Raw genomic sequence first — 12,500 nt, forward strand, 5'->3', positions numbered from 1 at the left:
CCCAGATAGTCCAGTACATAAAGTAGAGCCTTGGAGGCACCATAGTGTACCCCACCCTCTCGGTCGCCTTAGTTGTGCGGTGTGGAGATAAGAAGAGGCAGTTGTGAAATGTCAGGTCTTCAAGACAGCAGGGAGAGTTTCCCTAAACAGGCTGGCCCTTGTTAACAGGGTCTTCTCCCAGCCTTGTGCTGGGTTATTGTTCTGTCCGCCTCTTCATTTAGCCATTCTGTTAAGCATGACACATGTATTAACATAAGATGGATCCTGGAGCTATGAGTCCTCTTACCATATGTCTTGTATTACTTTCCAGGGCCCTTACTCTGCCTCGTGTGCACCCGAGATGTGCTAATAGAATGAAACGGTAGAGGGCGCCAGAACGCTTGCAACACGGTGCTCTGTCGAGAAAGGCTACAGAGAGCACCATCAGTTGTATGAATCTGAGCTTAGCGTTTGAGCTCTCCTCCGTTTTAACACATTATAAATTTGCCCCGACTTAAATAACGAATTTAGACGTTAGCTTTACACGCAGAACACAATGATAAGGTTAAAAATGTTAAAGACATGTCAGTTTATCGCCACGGTTGCGCGGCGGTAAAGCTCTGACGGAGATAGGATACTGCACTAATTAAGAAATATCTCTTAATTTGGTGTGCGTCCATGTGCTGCTTTTTAATGAACAGAAAATGTATCTGCTTCTTAAAAGTTATTGCTCTGTCTTCCAATGGGAAATCAGACATTAAACAACATACAAAAACCGTGGCGAGAAGAAAAGTTGTGAGGAACTATAATGTTGATGTGTTAGTCTCTCGATCGCAATGGCAGTTGTTCGGGGAGAAGTAATGGCGTCCTTAAATAATAACATTCCAGGTGGCTTAGTTAATGAAGAGTGAAAATCAAATATGGGGCGTAATCTGTAACTCATTACTGGAACTTTCTTTAAAGGGAAGTCACAAAGAGCAGGCGCCCTTGGGCGAACAGGCGTTTTTAAAAACTGGCGAATACGATTTATTATCATTATGGTTATGATTATCTTAATTTCCTTTCGGGCAAAAAAATGCGTTGAGACAGCTGTAAAAGCATGACCGCAGTATATTCTTTAAAGTACTGCCAATCACTTCATATTTCCAAAATAGCAACCACTTCATCTCTAGATTTACATGAAATATCTGCAGGTTAGGGAGAGATGACATTGAATATCATGATCCTATTGTCGTGGTGAACTTGAGCGCACGATTGATACGGAGTCTTGTGTCGCCATCTTGTGGCCAAGGCGTTATTTGCAGGCAAAGCTTGAAGGCTCGGATCTGTGTGGAGAGGAAGGCGCCGAGACTTTTCCTGTAATGACAAGCCAAAGTTTCATGCAATTTATTAGAGATTAGAGCAGTAATATTAGTGTCTTCAAAAGGAACTCCATAAGATGATCATCGTTTAAATGTATTTGTGAATCTGGGAAAGGGTATTTCAAGTGTGAAATAGTGTCATTAATCACTGGTGTTCCGGTTGTTAGAGAGGCTTTCATATTACTACATCTCCTGATATTAGTATCTGAGGATGGGGAAAGAGTTTAATTCTTTTCTTAATCTCCATCAGCATATTCTAAAGCGCTTGACATGTGCGTCAGAGCCGTGCCTCTTTAAGAAATATACATCTTGATTTGCCAGTGACGGTACGTCTGTGTACATAATGCAAAGTGAGTAGGTGTCAGCGTTATTGCTTTTAGGCGGATCTAAACGACGATGTGTTATTCCGTTATTAGCTGAGGACCGACTCCTCTTTTCATTTCGATAACACTTCTTGCGAGAGCACTTTCAAATAAACGCATGTTTTAATTTCATTTTGTCATTTTCATGGAGGCATTTTAAAAGAACATGACACGGAAAATGCACTGTGTAGGTTTTATTGCCAAATAATTTTCTCCGCGGTTGTAGCGAGAATGAACTGCATTCATATTATTTACTTCGCGTTGCAGTTGCGAATAATTAGAACAACTGTGAGCGTTTTGCAAGAATTCAAACTTCAGCAATAAGTGCGTGAACGTATTGTTCCCAAAGTTATTATTCAGCACACAAACTTGCTTGGTAAGAGAGGCTGAAAAACTAAATAACGTATAACAATATTATAACCTACAACGTGTAAAAAATTATGTAATCTTTATCTTAGATAATATCTTAGATAATCTTTATCTTAGATAAAGATTTTTTTTATATACATGATAAAGATAGATAGACATAGATTTATTGTTTTATTTTTTTATTATTTTTATTTATTAGATTAGTTTTTTATATATATTTTTACATTATAGCATATAAACTAATATATATATATATATATATATATATATATATATATATATATATATACAAACAGCAACATTTTGATTCTTGCTAAAATGTTGGTGTTTTTGTTTTCTGTTTCATTTTGGTAATATTGGTAATATTTTGAAATGATACTCTCTGCTTCATCGTGTACATTAGTCGTAACATGAGCTTAGGAAAACACTTAATAATTCATAGTGACTTTGCAGTGTCATGATGACTAAATGTGTGTTTGCCTTGCGCCGTTATAATCACACCCAGTGTTTTTCCACCGACATCTGTACATGTTTATTTTTTCAACACTTCAGCAGTCTGTGTGTTCCACAGCACAGGGTGTTTCATGACAGTTAATGACCAGCGGTGGTCCAGTGTAGCCAGCATCTCCAGACCACGGGCTCCGCTGCAGAACCAGTAAAGCTCAGCCGAGCCTGGGGTAGCAGTTCCTAACTGGACCTGTCTGAGAAAGCAGCGCTACCCAAACCCTTAACACTGGGCTGCTTTAAATAAAACACCAAACATGCCATTAGCTTTGGATGAGGGTTCGATGTTGTTGTTGTTGATGTTGTTGTGTTTTACTATAGTGGCTGAGCAGTGCATGAGCTTTTTTTTTTATCAGTGTGTGTGCGTGTGTGTGTGTGTGTGCGTGTGTGTGTGTGTGTGTGTGTGTGCGTGTGTGTGCGTGTGTGTGTGTGTGCGTGCGTTTGTGTGTGTGTGTGTGTGTGTGTGCGTGTGTGTGTGTGTGTGTGCGTGTGTGCGTTTGTGTGTGTACATTGGCATATGAGTGCGTGAGTTCAGGGGAGCAGACGGTGGTGTTAATCTGCGTTTGTTCTTTCAACCGTAGTTCACCGGTGGGCGGAGGAGGAAGCTTCCAGAAGGTTTGGCCCTGCTCTTGCCTCCGAGCCTAACCTAAGTGACTCTGAGATGCAGGACGCCCCACTAATCAGAGACTAACTCCCACGCTACACTCCTCCACCCCGGTGTAAGAGCAACAGGAGAGGGACGAGATTGAAGAGGAGGAGGAGAAGGAAGACAGTAATCAAGACGACGACGATGATGATGATGATGCCAGTGACAAACATTGTGTTATATATAAATATATATAACTCTAAAGTTTCAGAAGGATAAGAGTTAAGTTATAAAAATTGCGGAATGACACTCCCTATGTAAGATGCCTTGGGGGACAAAGTGAAGAAAAAAGATTTTGATCTTTAACAAGATGGAAACATGGATAAACTGACTTTGCTTCCTGTATTTTATGTCTGTTCAATTCTACGGTGTGTATCTGATATATTCTCTGTGGGGTTTTTTATTGTTCCTTTAGCTTTGAGATTATACGGACACTTTGTTTCTTAGAGCAACACATTCCTTGAACCAAAATAGCACCCAGACACAGTTCACACAAGCTGAGCTATTGGGAAACTCAACAGACTTTCACTTTTTTGTTGTTGTTGTTTGTTTTTCGGACACACCACACCCCCCCTCCATGTTTCTCACTGCCTACTGAAACAGCATTACATGAATGTGACTCCGCCCACCGGACTAGCTGGGCCATGTTACTCTTCCTTTGGACCAATCTTTGATGTAACTAGAGACCAAGCACACTTTCAGCAGAATCCCCTCGGAAACCGTCTCCCTGACAACGACCCGCTGGAGGTGGGGTAATGACTCCGCATGGATGTACAGTAGCCCCATCCAAAAGAAGTTAGCAGTGAAGGACTCGGGAGATTTCTCTAGGACCTCGCCGCGTGAGATTTCTCCAGGGACCATGCAAGGTTCACGTGAGGCCACGTTCACGTTTCCGACGTGTTTTTACAGCATTTCCAGGACACCTGTTCTCTGGGAAAAGGGAGTGAGCTTTGCGAGCATGATAAGACTTTTTTTTTTTTTTTTTTTGCAAAACCCCAGCTCTGGAAAAGGACAGCACTAGTTGGCACAGATCAAAACAAAACAGACGAAAAAGAATCTGAACTTTGAACTCCGGACAAGAAGAAACGTAAAAACCTGGTTTTTGCGCCTGTTAGACTTTCATCTCAGTCCTTCTTACTTTGAAGAGTCTGGTGTCAAGAATCTATTTGTAATATACTGCCACAAATCAATGTTGCAAAGTGTTACTGACTACTGAAATGGTTTGATGTATTTACTTGTTAAAATTGATTAAAAAAAGAAGAAAACATGCGAGCAAGAAACACAGATATTGTCTAGCCTTAGATACAGTCATGCGTCGTTGCATCTACAAAGCTATCTGTTTTAGATTGTAGGCCTTAGATTGGATTTTTCTTTTCTAGTACTGTACTTCTTGCCTTCAGCATTGTAAAGATAACATTAAAAAAGACTGACAATCTCCTCATGTCGCTGCAAGCATAGGCCCGTTCAGTATATAACCCCGCCTCCCGGAAGCAGAGAGAGGATCTTGACTCCCCCCACCCCCCACCCCCCCCCCCCAACCCCACACGTATTTTGCACTGTGATAGTATCTAAAAATCCAGTCTATACGGTACACAGCTAACTAAACTAAAATGAAGGTGTGTATGTGTGTGTGTGTGTGTGTGTGTGTGTTTGTACGTCCCTTGACATTGTGAAAAGTTACTCTCCGTTCCTTTGTGAACTCCGCGGACCTTGTCTGGTTCCTCGGGGCGGACCGATCTCATCAGTGAAGATCATCTCAAGTTCCACATTGCTTTGAGAAAAATAAAACTTAAAAAATGTATTTTTATCCCACCTATCCGACTAACCGTGTACAGACATCATAAATGTGGCAAAAGCGGAGAGAACAGATCAAGTCCTTTCAATATCAGTATGGTGTCTTTGTTTCTTAGCTAAATATGAGTGCAAAATCTTTATTAGTTTTTGCAGTCTTCATGAAGTTTGGAAAAAAAATGTCTAGTGCATAAAAAGTGGAGAAAACTAGTAAAGGATGTTTAAGGTAATTGGATATTTATAAATGAGAGGTTCAGTATTGTGATTGGACAAATGTTAACCAATCAAAGATCCTTGTGTACACTGTTGGGAGGGGAGCCCCACCTCCTATGTAGGATACAGCAGAGGAAGAAGTAAACCACAGTGTGTATCAATCTGGGTCTTACTGAACTGAACAACTTGAGCATTCCACACCTCCGAACTGTCTTGTGAGCTGTACAATTTGATTCGTTTGCTGTACCCCCATGGCAGATGCTTTGTTTTGTAACTACTGATCTGTACTTATAATAAAAATAAAATGTATTCAAACTATTACACATTGGTGGTGTTTTATGTATTACATAACTGCTATAATGGCTGAAAGAAGGATCTAGCGTCTGTATAGACTTTAAATTAGTTATAAAGTCCAAAGGCTAGTTTATAGACTATAGTCATAAAGGCCATTGACTAGCTTATAGACTATAGTCATAAAGGCCAAAGGCTAGTTTAAAGACTATAGTCATCAAGGCCAATGACTAGCTTATAGATTATAGTCATAAAGGCCAAAGGCTAGTTTATAGACTATATTCATAAAGGTCAAAGGCTAGTTTAGAGATTATATAGTCATAAAGGCCAAAGGCTAGTTTCAGTCACCTGACCAGTGATTGACAGAGCTAAACATACACTCATACACCCACTCAAAAACTTTTCTCCATACGGGAGTAACTTACATTCTCCTTCTTCCCTTCTTTCTTCCCCTCTCCACATGTGGTTTGTGTGTGTGTGTGTGTGTGTGTGTGTGTGTGTGTGTGTGTGTGTGTGTGTGTGAAAGAGAGCAAGAACATAACAGTGTGTATAATTCAGAAGGTCTGTATGAAGTGCTTATGTTACCAGTTATATCTGGTGTTCATCTAAACCTTCGAATGCTGCTCATCCCCCAGTGTCACACTTGTGGGTCAGTACTGAGTGCCTTCCTCTCCTCCCCGGGGTGTGTGTGAGCATGTGTGTATGTACACACACACACACACACACACACACACACACACACACACACACACACACACACTTAATCATAAATCGTTCTTTATTTGAGCATGTATCTACATTCAATTCTGTATTATTTGTGTATCATGTAGACTTGTCTACCACACACAGACAATATGCTGTGGATTATATATTTATGGTAGACATAGTAAATTAAAAAATGCGACTTTATTCTGGAAGACACAACGTTGACCTGCTTTCAGTCATCTGAGTCCATTTTCGGACATCGGGCAAGACTAATGTTTCTGTGATGTCATTTGCTGTATGAAAGCTGCTCTGATGGACACCATTCCCTGACATCGTCTCTCTTTCTCACAGTGGGCTTTACACAATCATCCTGTTTCTGACATGGTCCAGTGGCAAAGGATAACTGGCTCAGGGTCTACCGTGTTCACACACACAGTCTCACACATGCCCACCCATCCCCATTACTGCCTGGGGAACTTGCAGGGGCATTTCCTCAACCCTGGGCCCCCTTTGCCCCGTTTAAGTCTGCTCTACGTGTGAGAGTTACTTGCGGTCTCGGAGGGAGGAAACTCGATCTCCTTCAGTCTGATGGGATCCATATTTGGGTTAACTTTCCATCAGGACCCCAGAGAAGGGAGCCGTCCAAGGTCAGTGCCTGACTAATTTTTAAACGGATGAACAACACTAGACCAGATGTAGAGGGGTCTGGTCCTAATAAAATCCACATCCTGCAACAAAAGTGACTGTTTGCCCTCTTCTTTCTTCTTGCCCCCAGTGCCCCTCTGCCTCCTCCGTCTGGTGCTGAGCACAAACTTCACATGACTCGGACATGTTAGGTTCAGCCAAATACCTCCACCGCGGTGTCATCAAGTAAAGAGAAACGCTGTGTGTCTAGCAGACACTGAGCACATATGATGTGCAGAGGACCGCTCACAGTTCTCATTGGCTGGGTGACTGAGTGATTCTGGGTTTGGCATCGCCTAGAGGTCAGTGCCTCTGCTCCTGCCTGGAGGTCAGTGCCTCTCCTCCTGCCTGGAGGTCAGTGCCTCTCCTCCTGCCTGGAGGTCAGTGCCTCTCCTCCTGCCTGGAGGTCAGTGTCTCTGCTCCTGCCTGGAGGTCAGTGTCTCTGCTCCTGCCTGGAGGTCAGTGTCTCTGCTCCTGCCTGGAGGTCAGTGCCTCTCCTCCTGCCTGGAGGTCAGTGTCTCTACTCCTGCCTGGAGGTCAGTGTCTCTGCTTCTGCCTGGAGGTCAGTGTCTCTGCTCCTGCCTGGAGGTCAGTGTCTCTGCTCTTGGTTGTCCCCTTGTTCTCTGGCAGCTCCCGTCAGTCTCCCACCGCGCTCCATTCTCCATTTCGTCCCGGCGCCCTGACGCCATATTGTGCAGCTGTGTGCGCGCGTGTGCGCGCGTGCATGCGTGCGCGTACGTGGGAGGGACAGGGGGTGGAGGAGTCGGTGGAGTGGGTGTGTGCATGTACGCGATGGATGTGTTTAAGATGACTGTGCGACTGGGGCTGCAGTGCGCCGGCACTTGTAGCCAGGCAGATGGTGACCTGCGCTTGAACCTGTCGTCGCGCTCATTTGTTCAGCTGGCTTTCATTTCACTCGCTTTTTCCGGGGCGGGCTGCTCGAGCGCACTTCACCATTGTGGCCACCAGAGGGGGCGAGAGACCAGCTTATGGAGAACGTAGCGAGGCTGTTCACTGCAGGTCCTTTCTGAGCAGACCCTTGTGTTCCCTTTTTAGTCGTGCTGTAACGTGGGGAAACACGGGGGCACTTATAAAAGACTTCAATGAAACCCATGAAAGTTAGTGTAACAAATGTTCAGATCATAGGGAGGACGACGAAGATAAAAATGACTCTCTAATCTTCTCTAAATGTCCTTTTGTACTGTATATTATCATCGTTTGTACAGTGATTTGGCTGATAAGTTGTTTGTTCTAATATCCTCTCAAATGGGGGAATTCATTCTTTTTTTCAGTTTCCAAAGAACTGACAAGCAGAAAGTGACACGCAGTTCCCTTTGTGAAGTCTGCCCATGCAGACAGAGTTTATCTATACAACTGCACTCCCATGGCTTTTCTATGCCATTCGATCTTATCAACCTTTGCATTGTTACACACACACACACACACACACACACACACACACACACACACACACACGCACGCGCACACACACACACACACACACACACACACACACTAGATCTAGATTCATACATGTGTCCATAGATGGTCTATTAGCATGAATGGAGCAGTTGGTCTGTAGGATCTGCAGGTGTGTATAGTTCTGGGCTCCCTCGTTCAACAGTGTCCCCGTGCGGCTGCATGTGTGTGTTTTCATACCTTGTCAGAGCAAAACCGGGATGGTCGACCTTGCCTTTTTTTCCCTTTACAAAAGCTACATGTTTAATGTTTTAAAGCAAAACAACTTAAACTACTAAAGTTAAGGTTAGGCTTAGGTTAGGGATGTGTAAATAAAAAATCCATGTGTATATGGACATTGCTCTGAGTGTAAGCCCATATGTGTGTATGTTTCTAAGTGTATTTGTGTCTGTGTGAGAGAGAGTGAAAGGAAGTGTGTGTGTGTGTGTGTGTGTGTGTGTGTGTGTGTGTGTGTGTGTGTGTGTGTGTGTGTGTGTGCGTGTGTGTGTGCGTGTGCGTGCTTGCTCTCAGGCAGGGGCTTATGAATCGATGATCATGTGGTATAAGGGAGATAGATGGCGGTGAGCTCCATCTTGTCTCCTCTAATTGTAAAATATTAGTTACATTAGAGTGAGTGCAGTGATTAATGGAACTTATTTGGAGGTGGTCCTCTCCTGGACCAGCCCTTCCAAAGTCCTCTCCACCGACTTCTCTGAAAATTGAGTGATTTCACTTACAGCAGACAAATAGGGCTTAGGCAGGGAGGAAAGTAGGAAGGGGAAAGATGGGCGTGAAAGCACAATGAAGAATGAAGAGAAGGAAGGATAGTGGAGTGAGAGAAAAAGCTGAACGTATAACAGAGAGGTTCCTGCTGGCTCACAACACAGGCCTCCACTGCCAGTGGTATATTTCACATTACTGCAACTGTTACTCCAACACTCAACATTATGTATGTGTTTTTTTTTTCTTTTTCTTTTTCAAATCTGTTCCCTTCCTGTTGATACTGTCCCTGTCACAAATGCGATAGCGTTCGGTTAATCGTATCGATGGTCCCACGGTGATGAGGTGGGCACAGTACTGTTTCCTGTTACAGCAGACTGGGTTCTGTTGCCTAGAAGCATGACATTGATGTAGGGAAGAGACCCCCCCCCCCCCCCATGTGAGCACAGAGCCTGTGATGATGTGCTGATGTAACATGAACAGCTCATGCTGACCTGACCCGAGACACCGGCCGGATCTCTCTCAATCACACACACACACACACACACACACAGATGTATGACTTCATCATTGTTTGTATCTTCATATCTTCCTCCTGTGCCCAGTAAAATAAGGATGTGTGGACCAGTGTTGTTCTGTGTGTTTTAATTGGCTGTAAGACCTTGAGGAGTTCCTGGTATCAGCAGAGGGGCAGGCTGACACTCCCTGTGTGTGTGTGTGTGTGTGTGTGTGTGTGTGTGTGTGTGTGTGTGTGTGTGTGTGTGTGTGTGTGTGTGTGTGTGTGTGTGTGTGTGTGTGTGTGTGTGTCTAAGACGTACAGTATCCTTATCCTTTATGCACACTCATCAAATTCTTTCTTCTTCATTTTTCTATCTTGGGATATTTGTTTATAATTTGCAGTGTCATAAGTCATGACCTCTTTTTTTGTACCATGCTATTCTTTCCAGAGGGCAAGACTGTGTGTGCCCCCAAATCCCAGTTCACCTACACACACACACACACACACACACACACACACACACACACACACACACACACACACACACACACACACACACACACACACACACACACACACTCAAACTTACTTGCAGGCATCCATCATGTGTCTGCAGTGATAGGTCAGCAATAGAATGTGCAGCTCTGAGCTCTGCAGGGAGTGAAAAGGAAGAAAGCAGGTCTAGAGATGAGAACTGTTGAACTCTGCATCCCCAGGCTGCACACACACACACACACACACACACACACACACACACACACACACACACACACACACACACACACACACACACACACACACACACACACACACAGCAGCTGACATGCTACTCTCATCACATGATGAATATACTTCTGTTTACCCATGAGCCTGAGTAACTCTCAGCCAATCACAGCCCTGGAAGCAGGTCCATTTGTAGGTCCTATGTCGGGCCTCTCCGGCTGTAGCCGACCTGAAGTAAGAAGTTTCTCCATAAACGCCTTCACGTCCTCACCATGATGTAACAAACACCAAGATAAGATCAGGACACATGCATTTATGAAACACTGTTTCATAGAGAGAGAGAGAGAGAGAGAGAGAGAGAGAGAGAGAGAGAGAGAGAGAGAGAGAGAGAGAGAGAGAGAGAAAGAGAGAGAGAGAACAAAGTGGAACACAGTAAGAAAAGAAAGGGATGAGAAAATACTGAAGAGAGACTCTGAGCTCTTGTTAACAGGTCCTTCTGGTGCAGCACTTAATGATCTAACTCAGCATTTAGCATGGGAGCCGATTCCCCCAGCGAGCCTTTCGAGATTTCTTTTGATACATTTCCTCCCCTCCCTCCTCCGTGTATATTCCTATGAGTTATTTGCGTGTTGGTTTTCCAGTTAACCAACGAGCGAGACCTCCACTAATTCCCCAATCCGCAGCGCAGTTTTCGCGAGAGCGGCGCGCGGCACAAAGGCTCCTATAATAAAGGAATGAAATCAGAATAAAAGAAAAAGCAAGTCCCACTGGCGCGTGCGATACTGGGCGAAGACGTTTAATAAATCAGCAGCTGCTCTCGCTACTTTCGTGTCGATTGTTTGATATAAGAGATAGTAATCGAACCGCACTATGCACGTCGCTGCAATGCAATGAAATAACACATGCATACTTAACAAAATGATTCGGAATGTCTCGTGGGTTATTTAGCAACCTTAAATGCATTTTCTAGCTTGTGATAATTATATAAAGTATATGATATCGTACCCGTTGTGTTCATATGACTATGCGTCTGGTAAAGTTGCGTCTTGTGGTGTAAACGCACGCGGAGGAGCGGCATTGACGGGGCATTGAGCGGTATTAAGGCTAAGCACGGAAAAGCTGTTTGTGTGTTACAGTGCACGCGCGAATACCGCGGGGTCAGATCGCACGCGCGGTACCTTCCTCGGCGGGGTTCGGGGAGCAGGTGGGGAGAGATAGCGCGTGGCGCACTGCCGTTGCGGGGGGATTTGGATGTTTGGAAGCGCTCTTTGCTGAGTAATCTCCCAGCCTTTATAACACACAGGTTATTATTGGCCGACAGATGGTGCATCACATTTTACTGCTCACACCTTCTGTGGCTCATGCGCTCCCCAGACACCCTCTCGCTCTCTGTTTTTCTCTCTCTTTTCACTCACTTCAGAGAGAGCAGGGTAGCGCGAGCACGCACGCACAGAGAGAGAGAGAGAGGGCGAGAGAGAGGGGGGGGGGGGGGGAAGCTTGCATTCACACATTTACTTACACATGAATGTTCAGGGCCAAAAAAAAACCTCACAAAGAAATGAGCTTTTCTCCCATGAAGAGAGGAATCAAAAACTTGCCATAAAACAGACACTCATGTACACACACACACACACACACACACACACACACACACACACACACACACACACACACAGGTTAATTAGGCAGCACTTTGAAACACTGAGGCTCACTCCACCTTCCATTTTAAGTAGAAATCAAACTACTGCCAACCGACTCTACGAGGCGCTCTTCCAACGAACCCGTCGGGGCGGTGCTCCCCAGAAGTGCTGCGGACACTGTGGATCTAAATATACCAGGCAAACAAAGTTGAGAAGGCTGTTCCCCATGGGGCTTACTCTTTAAAGTGATGTCATAGGTCAAAGGTCACTGGCGAGGACTTGGGAATCATCAACATAGTGTGAGTTCAAACCCTTAGTACACTCTTCTACTGAGAAAGCGGAAGTCAGGCAGACTGTCTCTCTCTCTCTCTCTCTCTCTTTCGCTCTCTCTCTCTCCCATGTCTCCTTTTTTTCTCTCTCTAAGGTTTTCATTCATTCTCAGGGTAGAATTTCTGTTTGCGAGCATCTGAAAGTCATTAGAGGTTCTGCAGTCTGTCAGGTGCCAGTTTACATGAAAACACACACACACACACACACACACACACACCACATAGA

The 12,500-nt window shown here is 44.3% G+C and overlaps 1 protein-coding gene across 4 annotated transcripts in view; it reads left to right on the top strand.

Annotated features, from left to right (window-relative positions):
• Nucleotides 1-12,500, top strand: part of znf536 (zinc finger protein 536) — a 134,484-nt gene that overhangs the window by 114,748 nt on the left and 7,236 nt on the right. Inside the window, exon 7 of one of the 4 annotated variants that reach the window (XM_076998130.1) lies at nt 3,157-5,536. The exons of the other annotated variants lie outside the window; for them this stretch is intronic. Coding sequence (XP_076854245.1) covers nt 3,157-3,266 — 110 coding nt within the window. The 3' untranslated portion in view covers nt 3,267-5,536. Of the gene's footprint in view, nt 1-3,156; nt 5,537-12,500 lie in introns of those variants that run through there. 4 annotated transcript variants of the gene reach the window in all.

The sequence above is a fragment of the Brachyhypopomus gauderio genome, chromosome 1, assembly GCF_052324685.1.
Source record: "Brachyhypopomus gauderio isolate BG-103 chromosome 1, BGAUD_0.2, whole genome shotgun sequence".
Lineage (NCBI taxonomy): Eukaryota > Metazoa > Chordata > Actinopteri > Gymnotiformes > Hypopomidae > Brachyhypopomus > Brachyhypopomus gauderio.